Raw genomic sequence first — 24,608 nt, 5'->3', positions numbered from 1 at the left:
ATAATAAAAGGTTTTCTTTGTTGTTGTTGCTTCAGTGACTTTCTATCTCTCTCAAAGTCTTTGCAAGAAGTTTTGTTTTTTTTAATGTCACAAATATGATTCCATGGACTTTATAAGGCGTGTGTCCTTTCTGGTCTGCTGGTCTTCACAAATACACTTCTCCTGGACAACAATACTGATTATTATACTATATATTATGCATAATTATAATAATAATAATAACCTGTCTAGACCTGCTCCCTCTGTACTGAGGTGAAGTCATAATCCCCTGCTGTCATATTTATTATTGCGAGTCAGGAGCTGCTGGTCCCACAGTTCAGATGAAATGTTTGAGATCCCAGCAGAGCTGATACTTGTGTCCGTTTGAAGCAGACAGTCACAGACATGGACAGTTCATTGACTCTCATGTTAGTGTTTGTTGGGCTGCTTTAGATTTTATTTTAATTTATTTTGAGACACCGGTGAACTCAAGCTCTTAAATTTTGTCTCAACCTTTCGGTATTGATACATGAAGCCAATGTGTTTGGTCGAGTGTCCTCTTGAGGCGGTCTGCAGGAACACCGGAAGTAACAAACTGAATAAATAAAAGTCTTTAAAGTCTGGTACAAAAAAATGAAAGAAGTCTGATTAGTTATTGTCATCACTGGCGAACACTTTACAGTGAATTCTTTTTAAAGTGCTCTGCTTTGACTTGGAAAGCGATAGGTGTTATCCATAGATTGACAGGTGAGCGTGATGTAACGGTTCATTAAGAGACTTAAAACAGCTCCAGCTCTCAGCCTGTCGTCAGGTTGAAAGTTCGGCTGGGGGCAGGATTTCCAGCATGGCGGCTGCTGCTGATCCTCCCGCAGGACCAGACGGCTGACGTCACTCAGGCTTCAGACATCAATATTTACAGTCTATTAGGCTGATCTGCCTCGTTCAGCAGTAATGTTTCTCAGACTCATCAGAGTCATTTTAACAGACTAACATGGAGTTTTGTATGTCTTTGTGCCACAGGCCCAGCCCCAACCATGAATGACGATGGATACCAATACGACCTCTTCTTGGAGCTTTTCAATAACTCCTATTACGTATCAGATCCAACTTATGTGGTCAGTAATCCGGTCCAGCTCTGCTCAAAGAAGGCTGTCAATGAGTTTGCTGCAAGTTTTACTCCTATTTTCTACTGGGTCAACTTCCTGCTGAGCTACCTTGGCAATGGACTCGTCCTCTTCATCATCTACAAGTACGAGAAGCTTAACACGGCAACGAACATCTTTCTCCTGAACCTGGTCCTGTCCAACATTCTGTTCGCCTCCAGTCTTCCCTTCTGGGCAAAATACCACGTGTCTGAGTGGACTTTTGGCTCTGCTCTGTGTAAGATGGTCAGCAGCGCCTACTTCATCGGCTTCTACAGCTCCATCCTCTTCCTCACTCTCATGACGTTTGACCGATACCTCGCGGTGGTGCATGCAGTGGCTGCTGCCAAGACCAGGAAGAAGGCCTACGCCATCACTGCGTCAGTGATCGTTTGGTTCATCAGTATTGCAGCAAGTGTGAAAGAGCTAGTTCTGCAAAACGTGTGGAAGAGTCCGCTGGATGGACTGATGTGTGAGGAGTCCGGGTTTCCGGTGAGCATTATGGAGCGCTGGCGCCTGGTCAGTTATTACCAACAGTTCCTTCTTTTCTTCCTCCTCCCTCTGTTCATGGTCACTTTCTGCTACATTAGCATCACCGTACGCATCCTGTCTACCCGCATGAAGGAAAAGTGCCGCGCCATCAAGCTCATATTTGTCATTATCTTCACCTTCTTCGTCTGCTGGACACCCTACAATATTGTCATCCTCCTTCGCGCCATCAAGATCACCACTCAAAGTGAGAGCGCTGTGCCCTGTTCGGAAAATGAAAGCTTGGACTATGCACTGTACGTGACCCGAAACATTGCTTACGTGTATTGTTGCGTTAGCCCCGTGTTTTATACTTTCCTGGGAAAGAAGTTCCAGAGTCACTTCAGGAGGCTGATAGCAAAGAAGATACCTTGTCTGAAGACACACATGAGCTTCAGCAGCCAAAGCACAAGGACCACATCACAGAAGACAGCACACTCTGCTTATGAGTACTAGACACACACACGCATGCACACACGCACACACAGCAGGTCATCAGAAACATGTTTGTAATGTTACATCCTGCTGTTGTCTGTAGCTGTAAAATAAGCAAAAATGAATCAGTTCAATACAAAAACTGAAGATATAGTTCCTCTGCACGCTCCCTGTGTCTTATTGTGTTTGCTTTTTTTTGTTACACGTTCAAGCTCAACATGGTGAAAATGAAAAAGGAACGTTTTTATAGATTACGGCAAACTTGTTTGTACTGAAAGATGTTGTCGTGTGGCACGTGTGAGATGTGTTTGTAGCATTGAAGTGATGTGTTGGGGGGACTGTTGTTGAAATGATGCAGATTTTTATATTACAGTCTGTTGTATGATTTTTTTAAAAAGTGCTTCTTAAATAAAGTGTTCAAATTGAAGTGCTTGTATTATTATTTATTCTTGTATAGCTATGAGAACATACTGAAGGAAAATGATACATCATTAAGATTCATTGTGATGTTTTAAAATAGTGTTATTGTATTTTAACATCCAACACCTCTAACTTCAGGTGGCACAGCTGACCTGAGTGACAGGCAGGCACCTGGTAGCTGTCTGAAAGGAGGAGGAGGAGAAGTCTGAGTCAGGGTCCAGATTGACTGACTGGAAGTCTGAGAAACTCAAACACTTAAAAGCAAGTGGCAGTGGTTGACTGAGTGTTTTAATAAACATCTCAGCACCACCCAACGAAACAGGGAAAGACTGTGCAATGACTCTACGGCTAATTTTCACTTGTGCAATAAGACTTCACTTCTGCTTTAAAACTGTTTAATTATTACTCAGCCACTGTCTGTTTATCAAACAGACATATATATATATATAAAACCTATCATATCTATCATATAACCAAAGCTCTGCTTTGTTTTAAATGTGCTGACCAGTTGCTTCACAAAAATCAGAAGACCACTCCAGTTTGTTTTCAAAGTGATATCGACATTTTAATGGGCTTTAAAAAGAAGAAACAGAAAATAAAAGGGACAGAGTCAGTGTGTCAAATAACATTTTGTACATTTCCTGCCAAGCGACACAATAATTATAACTCACTGTTCAGTGTGTCTACACACACACACACACACACACACACCGTCCTGTCAGTAATCCTACACAGCTCCGTGCAGGTACAGGGCCAGGAACTTGCTGAACGTTTCAGGCTGGTATCCTGCCAGTCCAGCTGGAACCTACAGGAAGAGAGGCAGCCAATCAGAATCAGCCAAACTGTACAGAGCTCACTGCTTAGTCCTCAATATAATAACCAAACATCCCTGATACAGACAGTTAAATAAATGCCAGCCAATCAGAATCACTATCATTGTTTTAGTTTTGTCTATCGCAGTCAGGTTAATACTTTTACAGTATTTGGATTTTGGCGACATCTGTTATTTCTTTGCTGAGTTTGTCTAGAATATAAGGCGACAAAAATAAACTCATTTGACTTGAATAAAACCAATACTGAAACAATAACTGATGCAGATTCTAATTGATTTTATAGCATCTAAAGCTACATCAGTATTCATTACCTATTAAACTGGACTAAACCTTTTAACCACACTCTAAATGACGGTGTTTGTCGTGAAGGCAGATACATTTATAAAATCCTCAAACCTTCACTTGCTTCTTCTTGATTAGTGGGCGGACTTTTGCAAACTCATAGAGCTCCACATCTTCGTCTATCCACACCTGAAGGAACAAAAAAAGATAAAAATGTAATTTTTAATGAACGACAATAAATCACACATTATTTTATTTTAACTAAATACAAATCACTAGAACTACAAGTGAATGTCAGAGTCCCAAGAAGTACTGTACAGAAGTCGTGTTTAAACTCTTGAAATGAGTTTTTTTTTTCCTGGTAAAATAAAGGTTAAATAAAAAAGCTTCTTTTTCCCATTTGGATTTAATGTAATATGTGGAAGAGACTGTAAACCGGACTATATACAAGAAATCAGTTTGATGTTTTACTTGCATCGATCATGACTCTAATTAAGTCTGTGTTGTCTTCTTCCTGTAAAAGTGAAGAATGGTCTTGTTTTACTAAGCTTCTGGCAGCCGTCTAATCTCTCAGTGATGAGACAGCACGTTGTGCTCGTCCATCCATCTGGGCGGGTTTAAAATATTTCAGGGCGTTTGAGTCTTAATACTTGGGCTGCTGTTTGTAGAGTCTTGTCTCCACGGTGACACAGACTGCACCTGTAACTCACACATCTCTGTTGTGTTGTAGAAGTTCTCCGTGTCTCCTGAAATGAACGGCTCCTTTCTTTGGGGAGTTGTAATGTCTCATCTGTAACACTGATTTTTAGGCCTTTCCACATGAGCACATCCATCCATCCTCCATTTTCAAACACTTATCCGGGTCGCGGCGGCAGCAGTCTAGGCAGAGACGCCCAGACTTCCCTCACCTCAGACACTTCCCCCAGCTCTTCTGGTGGGACCCCGAGGTGATCCCAGTCTCTCCAGAGAGTCCTGGGTCGACCCCGAGGTGATCCCAGGTGATCCCAGTCTCTCCAGAGAGTCCTGGGTCGACCCCGAGGCCTCACAACATTCAGAGGCTCGTCAAAGCACAACGCTTCACTATCACAGAGGTGGATGTTAAAGACACACAACTGTCTTCACTTTGTGAAACAAGCTAACAAGCTCTACTGAGTGAGGAAAGCGAGAGCCACCGTCTACACGAGCGACACACAGGAAGATAGAAATGGAGCGTTGGAGAACAAACGGCGTGCGGCGAATCTCACACGGTGCACGACTGTACGGACGGGCTGTCACATCGCTGCTCATTCATCATCTATTAAATCCTCTTTGAAAGTCAACAACAGGGTCACTTGAGATGTCCTAAACACGAGCACAGATGAAGCACCTGGTTCTTGATGCCGTCGTCTCCCGACAGATCCGTCGTGTTGAGCTGGAATACCATGAACTGGAATATTCTCCCGTTTGTCCCCACTGCCTGCACTGTGATAGGACGATCCAACATGTGCTGCGGCTGGGTCTGAAACACACACAGTGAAAAACAGTAAGATGGAGAGGCTTAGACTCTGTGGATCAGCATGTTATAAAGGCTGATGCAGATCCCTTTCACTGAGGCCGCACGATTTCACAAATACATGTCAGACACTGGGATCACAATTTGATATACTTTAATGATCCCAGAGTGGACTCTACATTATTATTAGTTTATTATTATTAGTTTGATATGAGTCACATATGCAGCACTTATCACATTCTGCATGGTTTGATAGAAATATTCAGTGACTCTTTTTTTTTTTTAATGTACAAATATGAAAAGAACATGGGACGTTTTGAAATGGCAAAAAGATTTTTTAAAAAGCATTAAGAAGCTAGAAATTACAAGCAGTTAAACTAAAGAAGGGTGTTTAGGAGAAATATGTATTTTCCATTTTTCCAAAATTTCCTCAAATCTAACTTTCTCTCTCGTCTCACAGAAAGCTTCATTCTTCCCACTACATCGATCTTGTAAATAATGTCATTCCAGTCCTCTACAGATTGGCCATTTCTTAGTAATTGTTTTTTTAGCAGCTACGCTCAGAATAACAAACAAGTGTGTTGTTTTAATATTGACAGATGCTGAGTGTAGAAAACTATAGTTCATGTTTTCAATGATAGCCGGGCGACACAGAGAAATCATTTGGACCTCAATGCTGTCAGGTGTGGATCTTTATAATTATGTTTCCCTTGATAAACCCCAAAACCAAGAACATGGATCACATCAGTCCAGTTCGGAGGTCTTTACACGGGCTGCTCGTCTCTAGATTTTAAAATCCTGCTGCTGGTTTATAAAGTGCTTAATGGTTCAGGGCCAAAAAACATGAGTGACCTGCTGATTAACTACAAACCGCTCAGACCACTCAGGTGGTCTGGTCCAGGTCTGCTCTCTGTCCCCAGAGTCAGAACTAAACATGGAGAAGCAGCCTTCAGCTTCTATGCTCCGTATATCTGGAACAAACTCCCAGAAAACTGCAGGTCAGCTGAAACTCTCAGCTCTTTTAAATCAAGGTTAAAGGGATACTTCACCCTTTTACATGAAGCTGTGTATCATTAAAAACATGGTAGTAGTGTTGAATGGTCGTGAATCCAGCCCTCATTTTGCAAAAAGCGTCATATTGCATCACATGAAGAAAACTTCCAGGCATTGAAAAACATATTTTTCTCGTCTCAGGACAAAATGAGGGCTGGATTCACGACCATTCAACACTACTACCATGTTTCTAATGATACACAGCTTCATGCAAATGGGTGAAGTATCCCTTTAAACACTCACCTGTTTACTGCTGCCTTTAACTAACATGTTTTAATAAAGGTTTTAATCTTTTACTCTGCACTGTAACTTTTAAATCCTTTCATATTCTTCCTTAAATTCATTTTTTTTCAATTATTATTACTACAAATTTTAACTTTTCTTTCCTCTGCCATGATGCTTCTGATGTCTTGTGTAAAGCACTTTGAATTGCCTTGTTGTTGAAATGTGCTGTATAAATAAACGTGCCTTGAGATGTGCCATCTCATTTTTAAGGAACTCCCAACAAAAAAAACTATTTACAACCACAAATCCATAAAACTCCTGCTAATCCGTGTGGACTGTTGACATTGGGGGGGTTTGTCCTGTTTCTCAAACCCGTGATTCATAAGAGGGACCCCGCCCGTCATAGAGCGACATACCGTAGGTTCAATAATAGATTTGAACAGCTTGATGATGTCAGAAAAACAGCCCTTCCTCCCACACCTCTGAGCTCATTTACAGTCAGATTAAAACGTCCTGTCGTGGTCATTTGAGTCCTAAAACACTGTGTGTTGTTTATAGGAGCTCAATAAAAAGCATTCATGTGTAAGTCTTTTCTTTCTCCGTCTCCAGGCAGGAGCTTTGGAGATGATCTAGTTGCTTTTGTAATCCCTAAAATCAGCAGATTTGACCTCTTGACCTGCTCCTGACGGCTGCAGCGAGCACAGCTGTCAATCAAATCTGCCACAACCCTTATATGGGCATGACCATTAAGTTTTCCCATTCTGTTGCGCGGTGTAATGACGTCACTAAAAAAACCCCTGTAAAGGAGTCGTGCTGGATGAGTGTGCATATATCCATGATGAGTCTGCTCTCTGTTCTGGCTCAGTAACATCTGATCTCCTGCAGAAGGCAGACGTGTCCTGTGTCAAAGAGGGCGACACCAGGGGAATTCAATCGCTCCTGACATTTTGCCAATTCAGCAATATGAACGTTTAAACAGGTCTGAGGCAGCAGATCCTCCTTCTTCGGGGAAGACGTCTGTATTGCCAATTTCTCAGCACGTTAACTAGTTTCTAGAAGGTCAGCACTTTGTTTCTAAGGTTCCTTAACTGTTTACAGGTCTCTTTTAACCAACACATGTTTTTCTCTCCTCACAGGTTACACATTATGCTATATTAGTTTTAAGTCTAATTGCTAATGCTAACTGCACAGGTTTAACATATAATTATGTTTATTCTTAGTCACATAGGGGCTGCTAAATCTTGTTTGGGAGATTATTGTATACAGAGGGGGGGGGACAGCGGGTGTGTATTGTAACTAATGTCTTGTGTCCTGCCTGTCTGTATACTGCTACTGGATGCCTTGAATTTCCCTCGGGATCAATAAAGTATCTATCTATCTATCTATCTATCTATCTATCTATCTATCTATCTATCTATCTATCTATCTATCTATCTATCTATCTATCATTTGTCAGTGCTGCCACCTGCTGTTGGAGACGAACACTCAGAACAAGACAATCTGTCTACATGACCCAAGTAATGTTTGAAATGTTTAATAAGATATTTGTCTCTGTATCAGATCGAGACCTTTCAAAATAAAACATTTGAAAGCTTTTATTACCTGTACCTTTGCTCTCCTGTTCATTACCTCGTGAGACGGAGACGTCTCATCAGCTCTTACAGGAAGAAGCACGTCTGTCTCACTTGGTCCAAAGGAGTTCAACAACAAGTTGAATATCTTCAGGAGCTCGAGCTGCTGCTCAACTCCAGAATCTTCTCTGCTTCCCTCTTCCTCTTTTACTGTTGTCTTTAATAGACTACATGTTTACACTGCTTAATAATGTTTAGGGTTTTATTTTCACCTGGCTGCTTTACGAGCGTCTCTACATCAGTTTCTTGAAGTCAAAAGTGTTGATGGTGCGGACAAAGATGTTGACAATGACTCAAAGAATGAAACTAAATATCCAGAAGAATGTGATTCTAACAGAACTAAAACGCTGTGTTGTCTGTATTCAATGAAAAATCCTTCAATAAAAAGAGATTTGAAAAGAAGTGAGTCTATATCAAATCTGAACTTATTACAAGCTGTGTGTGTGTGTGTGCGTGTGTGTGCGTGTGTGTGTGTGTGTGTGTGTGTGCGCGTGTGTGTGTGTGTCTGTGCGTGGCAGACTGACAAAATAGCTTGTATAAATAAGACAGCATTAAAATCATCTTTAGCACGACTCTCTAACAGTGTTGCTGTGAACAGTTTTATTTTGAAAAGCTCTTATTGAAACAAGTTTGAAGTTCCCTCACCCCATACAGTGTGTGTGCGCGGGCCAGAGCATTTCCAAAGGTGAACATCAGCATCTTGGCACTGAACTGTTCTGGGCGGAGTTTACAGGACTCATCCACGCCATCCAGGAAGAAGAGCGTGTGGGCGTGGCGGTAGGGGTAGTCCTGGCTGAAGCCTGTAAACAGACACACACGTCCATGAGGAGCTCACACTGAACGGCGTGCGCAGACGGCTTTCACATCGATGTCTCCTCACCTGTGCAGTTCAGCCCCTCCTTATAAACGTGAACTTTCTGCAGGTCGATGGTCGGGGAGACGGGATAGAAGGTTTCCAGGACGTGACCGACGGTGTCGCTCACTTCCTGTTTCCCTGCGACCTCAGGGAGAGGATCCATGCAGGTCAGCAGCAAACCGTTCTGACCCCTGACCTGGAAGAGATCCTCGCCTGGAACAAATCCAGAGACCACCGTTCAGCACATTTACAAGTCAATTCAAAACCTCTATGATCCCGTGGTGTGCTCGATCCCGACATTTCTGAAAGACATAAATATCTCAAAATCTCATGAATGCCTTTCTTTTGTCATTTATGAAATACACACTGATTTATTGAATCCTTGGCTGTGTTCACATGAAGATAGCCAAGTGGCTTCACTTCCTCGGCAGGAAGCGATCAGATGATATTCATAAAGCTGTCTAAAGAACTTAGAATAATCCAAATAGAATAAATCCTAAAGATAAAGCCTTTGTCTTTTCACATAGAGAGCCAGAAAAGGTTCAAATAGACACGTTTAACAGCTTTAGTTTTTAACAGTCCTCTGTCCACGTCTGTACTCTGTGTTGTGTTTGTCTGTTTGATTATTGTAAAGTTTGAGCAGATTTCTGTCACTGATGGGACGGACAGTAAAGTGCATCCATCGCTGAAATGTTTCTGTAACATTTATTAAGTTCCACCTTGTCTTTGGAAAAGATTGAAATCTTTGTTTGAATATAAACGTGTGTTTCAAATGTGGAGCGTGTGTAAAAACATGGATGCAGCAGAGAGGGTGTTACCTCTTTTTAACGTAGCTGCCAAGGAGTACTTCTCCTCGAGGACTCTCTTTCTCATTGCTGGGTTTCTCTCCTGCAGAGTGGCACACAGATGCAGCAGGTTGAGCAGCAACGTTTTGCTGAGGAAGAAACAGAAATAAGAAGTGAGGTTGGGGACGGACTCATTTCACAAAGACAATAAAAACATCCTCCTGCTTCTCTTTGTCAGCTCCCACAGCAGTGCAGGAGGTCCGTCCTGTCTGCGAGGCGACATGGTTGGCTGTGACAAAGAAGCAGCCTGTGGCCCCCTTTTGGAAGCTCTTGTCGGCTTTTAGCCTGAGAGCCAACTGGGACACATGGGAGCTGATGGCTGCAGAGTCCCAGGCTACCTGTGACTGTGACAGCGCACTACAGCCGGTCGTCCAAGACAGGGAGGACCTTCATTCTCCAGACACATACCATACTAAAGCACAGACGATTAGCCTGTATAAATGAGAGAGGAGAGGTGCGAGAAGCCCCCCCTTTAAACTCCTCAATACCTCAAAAACATCTCAACAACGTCAGCAAAGTAAATAATGTGAATGAAGGGTTTCACTCGTTTCTGTCGAGCACTTTGTGTGAAGTGTGCATGCTGCTACAAAACTCGGCTTAAAAAGGTCAAGTCTTATCTGTTTGATTGTTTCATACAAGTTCTCTATTTATGTTTTAATTAAAGAAAGAGAGAGAGAGAGAGAGAGAGAGAGAGAGAGAGAGAGAGAGAGAGAGAGAGAGAGAGAGAGAGAGATTTCAAGAAGTAGATCCCCCTGAACAGAGAGCTCAGGAGAAGAAGAACAAACACATGAAGTCAATGTGACCTGAAAGCTCAACCATCAACATGCATATGTTTGAACATGTTTAGCTTAAGGTAGCTAAAAATTAAACGTTTTCAAACATTTCACTTGGTGGAAAGCACTGTCTGAATTTTTTTGAACAGAAAGACAACCATCTCTGTTTTGTTTTTTAAATCTCCACAGCAGTAAAGCTCCGTCCATGAGTCCTCAGACTACACTTGTGTCAGCTGCTCTCTGTGAGCCCAGTGAAGGCAGGATGCACCACATCAGTGAAGGGCTCATATTCAAATCAGCGTCCGCTTACTTAAGGTTAAGTTCATTTATCTTTCATCTTTGTTTTAAACAGACAGAACACGATAAACACACCTGTATTTCTGTTTGCCTGGTCTGTCCTCTGTCGTGTCCCAGAAGCGTGCATGCTGGATGGCGTTCGTCACACGCTCATCCTGGTCAGCAATCTGATTGGCGGGATCATTCGCTAGTGAAAGGAGTTGCGGCGGCAGACCAGAGATCCGTTTGGCTTTGCTCAACCACAAAGCCTGACGCACGCCTAAAAGAACAAACAAACAGAGAGCGGTCAGAGTGAAACTTTATAAATCAACTTCCTGTTCAGTTCGATCAATTTGATGCTTTTGGTCTCTTCTCTGCAAGAAATAAAGACGTCAGACACATTTCCATCCTCTGTCATTTTACAAGAGTAAAGCAGAAATACCCCCACGAGTCACTGAGAGGATGATGAGCTGCCTTTTCAATTCACTGAGAAACACATTTAACTCACCAATAAAAAGGGAAAGATCCTTCTGGTAGGCACCGGCAGAACAAACACTCACTCAGTTATGGAAAGTTTAATGACTCTTGTTTTAGTATCCGTTTCCTCCTCTTCATCATTCAGCCAGCTGTATGAGCTACGTCTGTCAACAAAGCTGTCTCACTCTTTTCTAAAGCACGTGACAACTAGAGCTGTCAGAATAATGTCTCCATGTTGATGGATGAATTATAGTAAAAATAAGGTGGATAAATGTTCATCATTTCAATATGAAAATGATTGTGTCACAGTCAGGATGAAAAACTACATGACCCTTTATTCAGCACGTCACATCAAGTGACCACACATTTAAATGTGACTCTTCTGATGTGTGCAAATGACAGGCGTCTGATCCGACCTTCACAACACGCTCCGAAGTCGCAGAGTCCCTTTGCACCTCAAAGCTAAAGACCCAGCTCTTTATGAACCGCTTCGACCTTGATGAGGATGATAACGATGGTCTCCATATTATTGATGGTTTTGTTTGATGAACATGATTTTAAAATGGCTTCTACTCTGATTAGAGCTTTCAAGAACTGCCGTCGATGTTGTGCTCCCGTGAGTCCAATCAGACTCAAAGCTGTTCATTTATTGACGTCGTTTTTCTTCTCGTGTTGAACCTACTCTCTGATGTACGTCACTGTGGATAAAAACATCCGCTGAGTGAATTGTAGTACTGTGTGGCTGAGTCTAAACCTGAGCCTGTGGATGGGCTGTGTGTTGGCAAGCGGATCGATAACTTGCTCGCCTTTGCATTGGTGCCTGTAAAAAAGGTCACCAGTACATGTAATGTAGTGTGGCCTCATGTTGCAGCCTGGCTGGGCTCCTCATAGGCTACCTGCACTGAGCACCTCCGATACAAAGATGACACATTTCCACACACTCATGACTCCAGATATGACTCCTATTATGTGTTTGTATAAAGTATTAACTGTCCCATATCACTGAATGACACTCGGTCATGAGTTAGTTTTAAAGGGGACATATGGAGAAAAAAATCACTTTTTGTTTTTGAAGATTTATTTGGGTAACTTGAGTGTTTAATGACCAACAACATGTGAAATAAATCATCCAGTCCTTTGTTTGTGGTCTGCATGAGTCTGACCACACAGGGGAAAACGCTCCGTTTCAGATTTTCTCAGTTTGTGACATCACAAGTTGGATTCTGGTAAATAAATCCCCTGGTATCTCCTCCCATGGACTCCATCTGCAGACTAGAGTTAAACTTTTGTGCAGGTCTGCCATTTCTATTGTCTCTACAGAGGAGTGATGTCTGTGGGGTAAACTCAGGGGGCGGGGCTTCTTACATTTAAAGAGACACACACACCAAAACAGAGCGTTCAGAGAGAGCTGGTTTCTACAGGGTCACAAACCTCCTCTGCTGCTTGATTCATGTTATATTTGGACCAAAACACAAAAACACAGAGGTTTCATTTAGAGCACAGAGGGACTGTTTGAAAGATGAAAAAAGAGGGATAATATGTCCTCTTTAAATACAGGCTACATGTTAATGTTTCTTCAACACCAAATGTTAACTTTCCTTCATTTAACACACATATTGTTCCTAATGATGGAGGTGAGGTGTCGATGACTTTACCTTCCATTGCACTGGTCCTCTGGTTGTACACATAGCACGGTGTTTCTTTGTATAGAGGCATCTGATGAGCAGGGGGAGCCCTGTAGTGTCTAGGATCCTTATAGTCCCTCTCCCACAGGGGGCTGACGGGCTTTGCCAGCCCCGGCACAAAGTGCATCCTGTCCCCGTACGTGACCCTCTCTAACCCGGGGATCTCCACTCTCTCCCGGGGCTTGCGTGCAGGAGGGACCTTAGCTGTCAGAGACTGGCTGGTGCTGATCTTCATCCTTTGGGTGTGCAGGAGCATGGAGTCTCCTCCATGTGCACACAAGCCTTTCACATGTTGACACAAAACGATCCGAATATACGACGAGCCCATCCTTTTAAAACTCTGCGCCATGTAAAGACAAACCAACAACTGTGTCTTCTTCTTGATGTTGTTTTAAACGTGAAAGACTAAACGTCTGTCACTGGATGTCGGTACAGGGCGCCGCCATGTTGAAGTCGTCTTCTTCTTGTAAATAGTCCGACGCATCTCGGCGGATTACTGCCCCCTACATGTCACAACGAGGTAGTGAGGATCACAAAACATCACTTTAGGCTCCTGAAAACTATTTTATAGCATGTAGATAATGGATAAAAAGATTTTTTTCATTAATTCATTAAGACTGGATCTCTGTCTGTCTGTGTTTTATCAATTCAAAAAAGTTATGCCTCCATTTCAGGTACAAGGATTGATTTTTTTTTTTTTTTTAACTCTGAAACTGCTTCTTAGACTTAGACTTAGACTAAACTTTATTGATCCTTTGGGATGACTCCCTCAGGAAATTTAGGTTCCAGCAGCATATACAATAAGAGTAAAAAATAAAGATAAAAATGTAACACAAAATACAAAAATGTATTGTAAGTAACAATATACAGAATAATATAGCATCAATAATAGAACACTCTTCCATTGGAAGGAATATACCAGAAATATGCATGGAGGAAGCAAAATATACAAAAAAAGGCTTCTGAGGCCAAAGAGAAGGTGAAGCTGGAGCTGCAGAAGCTGAGTGGAGGAGAGGCCAGTAAGCAGGAGGACATAGAGGAAGTTATAAGGCTCAGGCCAGAAGCAGCCTGGACAGCATTTTTTAGGAGATTGCAGACGAACAAGCATCATCGTCTCTGATCAGCGCTCCAGTGGGTGTTTCTATTTAGAGAGAGATGTAGGAGAGACTACAACTTCTCATGAAGACCGCCCATCGCAGTACTGGGGGGTTAACAAAGTGCTGTTTCGTCCAAGCTTCAAGGAGACACCTTTCAGCAGCATGCAGTAGTGTGGAAAATGAATGACTTTTTAGCTGGGTGTCAAATAGTGTAGATGAGAGTAGAAACAGGCTCACTGCTGACAGGAATGTTTTTCAGTTACATTTAAAGTGATTAAAAGAAAGTCAGGGGCATTAATAAGTACTCGTTATAACGGTGCTCGGTGTCCCTGAGAACTTGTACTTGTACTATTCTGGCTCCTTTCAAACAGTATTGCAGGTAAAACAGGATGCTAGTTGCATAACCTTCAAAAACTGTCTCAAGTGTTGAAGAGGAGGTGAGGTCGCTGCTGTTACTCATAAAGATGTATTTGTTGTGTTGTTGTGTGTACAGTGTAATGACTCTCTATATTTGCAGGATCCGTTGCTCCACACTCCTTCACTTGTGGCTCTCGTCCCTCACAAGCTTCCGTCTGAGTGATGTCATGTGGGAGTCTCTTCTCCAGGACCCCCGAGCTGGCGTGGCCCCCCTGCTGTCTGAAGCACACCTCTCTGCTCTGGACCGCAGCCTCGCTTGGAATCATGAGTCTGATTGCGTGAAGATCACCTGTGGAGTTCCTCACGGTTCCATCCTTGGGCCGCTTTTATTTACATGCTCCCTCTCGTTCAGATCATGGAATATGATGTGATATTCCTATCATAATTATGCAGATGACACACAGCTCTATATATCAGTCTCAACAAATGACCATAGTGCCTTATATTCACTGAGCAAGTGCATCAACGAAATCACTGAGTGGATGTGTCAGAACTTTTTACAACTGAACCCAGAGAAGACTGAGGTGATTGTTTTTGGCCCTAAAGAGGAAAGGTCAGAGGTCAGAGCTCATCTTGAATCCATATCCTTAAGAACAACAAATCAAGCCAGAAATCTTGGTGTGATTATGGACTCAGACCTCAAATTCAACAACCACATTAAGATGGTAACAAAATCAGCTTACTACCATATAGTAATAATATAATATATAATAATATATATAATAATATAATATAATAGTAATAATATAGCAATAATCAAAAGTTTTCTGACCAAACAAGATTCAGAGAAACTTGTTCATGCTTTTATTTTCAGCAGGCTGGATTATTGTAACGGTGTGTTTACAGGCCTCAGTAAAAAATCTGTCCGACAGCTGCAGCTGATCCAGAACGCAGCAGCCAGAAACACAAAGAGGGTGGAGCACATTACACCTGTGCTTCAATCACTGCACTGGCTGCCTGTGTGTCAGAGGATCGACTTTAAAATCTTACTACTGGTCTATAAAGCATTTAATGGTGTTGGCCCTAAGTACATGTCAGATCTACTTGTAGAATATAAAACATCCAGACCGCTCAGGTCCTCAGGAAGAGGTTTACTCAGTGTTCCCGGAGTCAGAGGCAAACAAGGTGAAGCAGCGTTTAGTCACTACGCTCCTCACCTGTGGAACAAACTCCCTGAACACCTGAGGACTGCCGGCACACTTAACTCCTTTAAATCAGGCCTTAAAACTTTGTTATTCACTCAGGCTTTCAATGAGAAATATACTGTCTGCCTTACACCAACACATTATTCCTTTCTTAATAGTTTTTAACAGTTCCTTTATCGAGTATTTTTACATTCTTCTCTGTCTTTTACTGATGTATGATCTTTCTTTTGGCCTTTTTTTTTTATTTCTGTTGCATTCTTTCTTTAAGCTTTGTTTTAATGCCTTTCTGTTTTTAAGTCTGTAAAGCACTGTGAATTGCCTGAGCCAATTACAAGCCAATTACAATGACAAATGTTTTGTTATTCTTTTTTTTGTTATTTAGATACGGACAAAAAAACAGATTTGAGGAATACCTTTATGATTTTTTTATTAGTATTATTATTAATATTATGGAGCTGAGTTTTTATGTGTGAGAGTCGACTTTGGTCCTCTCTGTTTTCTTTATAAAGAAACTAAATATTGTTTGTGAAAGGAGACTGTAGAAACTCATGAGTGTACAAAATGGCCGTGCAACATTCTATGGTTGCCATGGTTCCCCTTGATGTGCATCATTCATATTCGATCTTCATTTCAAGACAAACACATACAATACATAGAATACATTCAATACATACTCAGACAGCCACACACATTTGTTCTGAAGTTGAAATCAGCCATTTCCTCTGAAAACTGCGTTAGGGTGGAAAACAAGTTTTTCCACCAAAGACTTTCTGAAACTGACTCATATGGAGCTAAACATCCAACTTGTGTCATGGAAAATGTAAGATTTTCACTTTCTGACTCTCTGCTGTTTACTGTAAAGTTTAAAGTGTCTGAACTAGACTGCACCAGATTTCTTTTCATCCATTTACTGAACCAGATTTCAAAAGAAATCTTTGAATATTTGAATAATATTTGAAATCTTTTCACATAATTAAACAATTTCACATATAAAAAAAAGAAAATCCAGTCAAACACGGCAATGAATGAAATGTAGCCATTAATAAAATCTTATTTTCATATTTTTTACAGTTTATAATTCCCAGCAGATATTTAATATAATATTATATAATATTATATATTTAATCAGGAAAAGACAAAACATTACTGAGCGGACATTTCACTTCATTAGTTATTTCAGGAAATTTCACTTTGTTCATGGATCAATAGTAAAAGCATAAATATGTTCAAAATGGCCGAAAGACTCCATGGCTGCTATGGTTACCATCAAAGTGCATCATTTATATCAGATCATTTAAAATAAACAAAAACCTAATGGTGCCACAAGCAGTATTTCACACTTTTCACAGTAAAAACATTTTTAAATGAAATAATTCACTAAGGAAAGTTTCCTCCTGACAAGAATTAAAGACTCTGAGAAACTTTAGAAACATCCATCATAAAAATGGTCCGATCTGTTCGGATGGATAGTCTCAACTTGACTGGATCATTTCTCTCTTCTGTTTGCTAAAGAAAATCCTAAACTACAATGACGCACTCTTTGAAGGGCCTGTGTACACAGACAGCGCTCATCGAGCTGCCAGCGCCCGTTTCCAAAACTAAATCAGTGAAGTTCAGCTCTTTCAACGCTGACCGACTAAAAAAGCGCTCTCAGAACAGCGCCATGCTCGTCAATGGCGCCTCTCCCTCACTGGTCAATCAGAATCAAGTGAGGGCGGGACATACAGCTGGAGCTTTGTCAGCAACAATGGCGGAAGTGTCAGACTCCGAGTCGCTGCTCGTGTGGTCGACCGGTCGGAGCACAGAGCAACTTTTAGCGTTATTTAGCATTTATTACGTTTTTCTACACTTTACTCTTGTTGATAGGCTAAATGTTTTTGTACAGTTGCACTGTCGTTATTTGCTGCTCTGTGTGCCCTGAATTGCCCCCCGGGACAAATAAAGTTTTTTGAATTGAATTGAATTGAATTGAGACTCGTCTTTACGAGGGAAGAACTTACAGATGTAAAGCAGCTGCTAATGCCAGAACATGACTCCTTTACATTGTTGTCTTTTTTTGTGTGATATTTCCGTGAATTAAAGCAAATACTGAAAAATGCTCAATAAATGCACAAAACACGTAATAAATAAATAAACTATTCAAACTCATTCATTTTAAACGATCAAATCAAACTTTATAATTATCTTCTTGTATATTTCAATTAATCTGAAAAACACCAGAGTGTGAAAATAAATAGTTTAGTGTTAATATCAAGTTTAATCATTTTAAATTATTAGTTTAAAAAGTCAAATTGACGCTTAAAACAGACTTCATACATGACAAGAATTTAGAAAAAAATAAATGTACTGAATGATCACCATCATCTGCAGCAGTATGTTTTTTCTGTTAACATTATAACGGGGTTTAGAAAAGTAGATTTGTAAAGAAAGTTTTATAATTCTGAATAATGTAAACACATAAAACGTTCATCCTGAGGTCATGTATACAGTTATGTGTCAGTCAACACTTAAAATGTAACATTTGATAATATTAAAAATGGTGCAGATTTGGTGTCAAGTTACAAACGTAATAAGGTAGTTTTTGTATTTTTATCTGTTTCAAATATGGTGCAAAGTTATTCATTTTTTGTTAAAAAGTGTTTGTGGCTTGTGAAAATGGGACATTGTGATTTCCAAAGACTATTGTAAAAGTGATGTTTTGAAGATGTTCAATTTGAAAAACATTTGCTTTGCAAGAAAATATAGAAATAAATTGTGGCATATTCATATTTATCTGTTTCCTATCTTGTTAAATCATTGTTGATATTTATTAGGAGAAATCATTAATATGATCAGTGTCTTCACATAGCTGAATATCATTAATTATTAATTCTAACATATAGTTAAAGGTAAATTGAATAAATTGGCTATTGCAGAAGTGTGTATCAAACTAGTAGCCCTTTGCCTTAATAGGTACCCAGGAAGTAGCTCTCAGTTTCAAAAAGGTTGGTGACCCCTGATGTAACGTGTCTCAATTCTAATGTTGTTCCTGGTAGACTTTAGAAATGATAAGTTCGAGGGACTAACAGGCTTCAGGACAGTGCTAACGTGACATCATGAAGTGTTGTTGTAGCATGGACTGTGTTTCTGAAGTGTTGTTCTGTGCTGTTACAGCTTGTTGTGCCCGTCCACCTGAAGGACCCTGAAGACGGTCCCACCGTGAGAGTGTCAGCACGCCTGGCGGAGAGAAAGCCTCCAGCTTTCACTCGCTGTTTGTGCTGCAGGGACGACCTGGTAAGACTTTTGATTTTCATGTTCAGTATGTGTGAAAGTCAACTACTAGATCGTTAATGATATTAAAAATGCCTTATTGATGATCCCTTGTTCTGATGTGTTGCATGAAATGTTCTCGATGTGTACAGTTCAATGAGTGTTATCTTGTCTTTAAACTTGTGGAATAATCTGAATATAAATTAACATTTGATCGAGAGCATACCTAAAACAGTCAAATAAATATGAACAAAGTGAAGTGCACAAATGGACAATCTGAACTATCCTCTGAACGTCTGACAGAGAATCTTAACTCTTAAATCTCCTTGAAACATTTATAGTGTCTGATCATGGTTGTAAAAGTTTGCTTTAGTGAATTCAGCTGGACTCTGGCATCTTCTTGTTTGTTGGTGTTCTTTCAGGACTCAAACTACCACCCCGCAGCTCCTGCTGCTAAACGATCCAGGAAGAGCAAGCGGACCTCCGTGGCCCCTCCTTCCACTTCTCCCGCTCCTCTGCACCCCGCCCACGAAGCTGACTCTCCCGCTCTGGTCCTCAGGCTCAAGGCAACCATTCCAGCTGAGCAGCTACCAACGGTCTCCTCCATGCTCCCTGGTCTCCAGCCCTCCATCGCTCCTCAGCTAGAAGACGGCCCAGTAAAGATCCACCACTGTTCAGTAGCACAGTATCAGTCGCTCTATCACTCTGTGGTAGACGACATGCTGTGCTACAAGAACGGCCATCTTCCACCTTACTGCCAGAGTCTGGGACTTCTTATGAAGCAGAAGCTGTGGGAGCGACTGGATCGCCCGATGTTCTCAGAAACTATCAACGAGACAGGACTCATTCGTGTGGACATCACATACGGGGTTGGAGTCTATCCTCCCCTGTATCATGTGGACGTTTCTGGAGAACCAGAGCCTGGAGCTCCTCTGAGAAAACGAGTAAAGAACTGATACGATAGTCTTTACATTAGTTGATCAGTTAAGATCTGTAAATATTGTAAATAATTTAGTTTGAAGAGTAAGAATTTTAGATTAAGCAGGAAGTGTAAGTTTAGATTTCAGAATTAAACTAGCTAGAAAATGTGTAAAACAACTTCAAGCCTCCATGAAAGTCCTGCCTCCATTATTAAAATAAAAACATTCTGTGACCGCCATGTGCCAGCAGCTTTTACCATCAACATGCTGCACAGGAATAAAATATCTTTAAACCCTCAGCTCAAGCCTCAAAATCAAGAGCCTCAAGCCTCTGTCATCGGCGACCTCTCTTTCCGGCTGTCCTCCCAGGTGGATTACTGACGTGGCGTGGCGGCGCCTGTTTGTTGGCACGGTAAGCAGTTTTCGCGTCTACCAAGCCCGCTCTTGAAGCACGTTACTCCAGCTTGGCGTGGTTGTCTGCTGGTGCCGTGGGAGACAAGTCGCTGAGTTTGTTTGGGCGAGTGGTGCGCGTTCTCAATAAGTCGCCACAGTTCAGTTTCATTCCATCCTATCCTTTCCTTCTTTCTGCATCCTATCCCATCTCCCCCCCTCCCATTTTCAAGTGTCTCAAGATGACACCTGTTTGAATTGACCATATACAAATAAAGCTTGATTGATGTCTGTGACACTGTTCCCAGCTGACTGTCCTACTTTTATGTTGCAGTGTGTTTGTGCTGTGGCCGTGTAGGCGCTCTCTTCCTCCGCTGTTTCAGTGTGCCTGCATCCTCAACTGACCTGGTATGTAAAGTATATTCACAGACAAATAAAGATCACATTTCCATACTATGCAATTACTAAATTCCTGTATTTGTCTTGTTAGAGGTTTGTTAGTTGGCTTCAGCCATCAGCCACATCGTGTTGTTTTGGCTACCCTGTGATAATTTGGCTAATTTCAGAACGTGATTGACGGTGTGGTGTCTGTGAACCTGCCTGGCTTTGGGTGGACCCATTGTCCGTCTTTTGGGTACTGCCTCAAAAGCAAAGGGACACCAAAGACATCTTTTAAAGACCGGTTGCAGGCTCTCGCTGCCAAGACCCAAATAAGCTTGAACATTTATAGCATAGATTCTTTATGTTCATTAGTTCTCATTTATTGAAGTATTTTGTTTTGTTTAATAAAACTTGTTTGCTAAAGAAAATCATAAACTACAATGACGCACTCTTTGAAGGGCCTGTTTCCACAGACAGCGCTCATCGAGCTGCCAGCGCCCGTTTCCAAAACTAAATCAGTGAAGTTCAGCTCTTTCAACGCTGACCGACTAAAAAAGCGCTCTCAGAACAGCGCCATGCTCGTCAATGGCGCCTCTCCCTCACTGGTCAATCAGAATCAAGTGAGGGCGGGACATACAGCTGGAGCTTTGTCAGCAACAATGGCGGAAGAGTCAGACTCCGGTTCCGGTCGCTGCTCGTGTGGTCGACCGGTCGGAGCAGAGTCTGCCAGAGTCTGGGACTTCTTATGAAGCAGAAGCTGTGGGAGCGACTGGATCGCCCGATGTTCTCAGAAACTGTCAACGAGACAGGACTCATTCATGTGGACATCACATACGGGGTTGGAGTCTATCCTCCCCTGTATCATGTGGACGTTTCTGGAGAACCAGAGCCTGGAGCTCCTCTGAGAAAACGAGTAAAGAACTGATACGATAGTCTTTACATTAGTTGATCAGTTAAGATCTGTAAATATTGTAAATAATTTAGTTTGAAGAGTAAGAATTTTAGATTAAGCAGTAAGTGTAAGTTTAGATTTCAGAATGAAACTAGTTAGAAAATGTGTAAAACCACTTCAAATACACCGCCAGGCGCCAGGGTGAAAAAAACGTTATGCCAACAACCTCAAGTAGCTGAACCATCCTCCACCGTCAGCCTCCATGAAAGTCCTGCCTCAACCAGCCGTCTGAACATCAAACCTGCCTCCATTATGAAAATAAAAACATTCTGTGACCGCCATGTGCCAGCAGCTTTTACCATGAAGATGCTGCACAGGAATAAAATATCTTTAAACCCCCAGCTCAAGAGCCTCAAGCCTCTGTCATCGGCGACCTCTCTTTCCGGCTGTCCTCCCAGGTGGATTACTGACGTGGCGTGGCAGCGCCTGTTTGTTGGCACGGTAAGCAGTTTTCGCGTCTACCAAGCCCGCTCTTGACGCACGTTACTCCAGCTTGGCGTGGTTGTCTGCTGGTGCCGTGGGAGACAAGTCGCTGAGTTTGTTTGGGCGAGTGGTGCGCGTTCTCAATAAGTCGCCACAGTTCAGTTTCATTCCATCCTATCCTTTCCTTCTTTCTGCATCCTATCCCATCTCCCCCCCTCCCATTTTCAAGTGTCTCAAGATGACACCTGTTTGAATTGACCATATACAAATAAAGCTTGATTGATGTCTGTGACACTGTTCCCAGCTGACTGTCCTACTTTTATGTTGCAGTGTGTTTGTGCTGTGGCCGTGTAGGCGCTCTCTTCCTCCGCTGTTTCGGTGTGCCTGCATCCTCAACTGACCTGGTATGTAAAGTTTATTCACAGACAAATAAAGATCACGTTTCCATACTATGCAATTACTAAATTCCTGTATTTGTCTTGTTAGAGGTTTGTTAGTTGGCTTCAGCCATCAGCCACATCATGTTGTTTTGGCTACCCTGTGATAATTTGGCTAATTTCAGAACGTGATTGACGGTGTGGTGTCTGTGAACCTGCCTGGCTTTGGGTGGACCCATTGTCCGTCTTTTGGGTACTGCCTCAAAAGCAAAGGGACACCAAAGACATCTTTTAAAGACCGGTTGCAGGCTCTCGCTGCCAAGACCCAAATAAGCTTGAACATTTATAGCATAGATTCTTTATGTTCATTAGTTCTCATTTATTGAAGTATTTTGTTTTGTTTAATAAAACTTGTTTGCTAAAGAAAATCATAAACTACAATGACGCACTCTTTGAAGGGCCTGTTTCCACAGACAGCGCTCATCGAGCTGCCAGCGCCCGTTTCCAAAACTAAATCAGTGAAGTTCAGCTCTTTCAACGCTGACCGACTAAAAAAGCGCTCTCAGAACAGCGCCATGCTCGTCAATGGCGCCTCTCCCTCACTGGTCAATCAGAATCAAGTGAGGGCGGGACATACAGCTGGAGCTTTGTCAGCAACAATGGCGGAAGAGTCAGACTCCGGTTCCGGTCGCTGCTCGTGTGGTCGACCGGTCGGAGCAGAGTCTGCCAGAGTCTGGGACTTCTTATGAAGCAGAAGCTGTGGGAGCGACTGGATCGCCCGATGTTCTCAGAAACTGTCAACGAGACAGGACTCATTCATGTGGACATCACATACGGGGTTGGAGTCTATCCTCCCCTGTATCATGTGGACGTTTCTGGAGAACCAGAGCCTGGAGCTCCTCTGAGAAAACGAGTAAAGAACTGATACGATAGTCTTTACATTAGTTGATCAGTTAAGATCTGTAAATATTGTAAATAATTTAGTTTGAAGAGTAAGAATTTTAGATTAAGCAGTAAGTGTAAGTTTAGATTTCAGAATGAAACTAGTTAGAAAATGTGTAAAACAACTTCAAATACACCGCCAGGCGCCAGGGTGAAAAAAACGTTATGCCAACAACCTCAAGTAGCTGAACCATCCTCCACCGTCAGCCTCCATGAAAGTCCTGCCTCAACCAGCCGTCTGAATATCAAACCTGCCTCCATTATGAAAATAAAAACATTCTGTGACCGCCATGTGCCAGCAGCTTTTACCATCAAGATGCTGCACAAGGAAAGAACGTGTGTCAACAACCAGCTCAAGCCTCTGAATCCACCTGCTAAAAGCCTGACCGCCTCAAGCTCTCAAGCCTCTGTAATCGGTGACCTCCAACATGTGCCAGCAGCTTTTATCACCAACATGCTGCAAAACAACAACATATTTGGACCTCCAGCTCAAGCCTCTGAAAAAAAACTATCAGAAACCAAAAGCCTCCACCTTCAAGTGAAGCCTCTCACAGCGATGTGAGCTGCTGCCTTCACCTTACAACTCTACCAAGAATCTTCAGCTACTGTCATAGACTGCAGCTCCTCTTCCACACTGCTTCAACCAAAACAACTACCAGAAAGATTCAAACTGTCTTCATGCTAAAATTACTAAATTTCTGTATTTGTCTTGTTAGAGGTTTGTTAGTTGGCTTCAGCCATCAGCCACATCATGTTGTTTTGGCTACCCTGTGATAATTTGGCTAATTTCAAAACGTGATTGACGGTGTGGTCTCTGTGAACCTGCCCGGCTTTGGGTGGACCCATTGCCCGTCTTTTGGGTACTGCCTCAAAAGCAAAGGGACACCAAAGACGTCATTTAAAGACCGATTGCAGGCTCTCGCTGCCAAGACCCAAATAAGCTTGGACATTTATAGCATAGATTCTTTATGTTCATTAGTTCTCATTTATTGAAGTATTTTGTTTTGTTTAATAAAGTTTTCTCATTTAAAATTGTGAAACTGTCTCTGCCCCACAGTGGTACTTTCGAATCTGTGTGACTTCTCAAAAAAGTAGTCAGTACTTCCTGGGAGCAAAATTCCCCAAGTGGCATTGTCGCGGAAAAAAATGAATACACCGCTCATGATACACTAGCAACAGAGTCCACCTAATAATAATAAAAATAATAATAATAATAATAAATTTTATTTATAATGCCCTTTTCATCAAGAGATCAGCTACAGTACAGGTTAAAAACAAAGAACGTCAACAAATAATAAAAAGGGAGTGGAGGGGAATACAAACAAGATGAGCAGAGACCAAAAGCTTTGCTAAAAAGAATTGTCGAGTCACTATGCCGGTATT

The 24,608-nt window shown here is 41.8% G+C and overlaps 2 protein-coding genes and 1 long non-coding RNA gene across 3 annotated transcripts in view; 1 reads left to right on the top strand and 2 right to left on the bottom strand.

Annotated features, from left to right (window-relative positions):
- LOC306826960 (C-C chemokine receptor type 5-like) overlaps positions 1-2,511 on the top strand; it is a 4,163-nt gene extending 1,652 nt beyond the window's left edge. Inside the window, exon 2 of the mRNA XM_079348555.1 lies at positions 1,000-2,511. Within this exon, the coding sequence (XP_079204681.1) occupies positions 1,000-2,105 (1,106 nt within the window). The 3' untranslated portion in view covers positions 2,106-2,511. The remainder of the gene's footprint in view (positions 1-999) is intronic.
- A 532-nt stretch (positions 2,512-3,043) lies between these two features.
- Positions 3,044-13,483, bottom strand: mrpl37 (mitochondrial ribosomal protein L37). The gene is made up of 8 exons (XM_079349497.1): positions 12,903-13,483; positions 10,867-11,050; positions 9,695-9,810; positions 8,901-9,089; positions 8,666-8,820; positions 4,986-5,117; positions 3,734-3,808; positions 3,044-3,309 (listed from the first exon to the last, which is right to left on the bottom strand). Exons 1-8 carry the CDS (start codon positions 13,279-13,281, stop codon positions 3,232-3,234), a joined length of 1,308 nt encoding a protein of 435 aa, XP_079205623.1. The 5' UTR covers positions 13,282-13,483; the 3' UTR covers positions 3,044-3,231.
- A 5,353-nt stretch (positions 13,484-18,836) lies between these two features.
- Positions 18,837-23,906, bottom strand: LOC306827469. Its single transcript, XR_013779637.1, has 3 exons — positions 23,647-23,906; positions 19,985-20,105; positions 18,837-19,918 (listed from the first exon to the last, which is right to left on the bottom strand). It is a non-coding gene; the product is annotated as an uncharacterized lncRNA (long non-coding RNA).
- Positions 23,907-24,608: the final 702 nt, after the last annotated feature.

Source organism: Symphodus melops (assembly GCF_947650265.1).
Source record: "Symphodus melops genome assembly, chromosome: 7".
NCBI lineage: Eukaryota > Metazoa > Chordata > Actinopteri > Labriformes > Labridae > Symphodus > Symphodus melops.
Note: the sequence above shows the minus strand (reverse complement) of the source record. Positions and strands in the feature narration are given on the sequence as shown.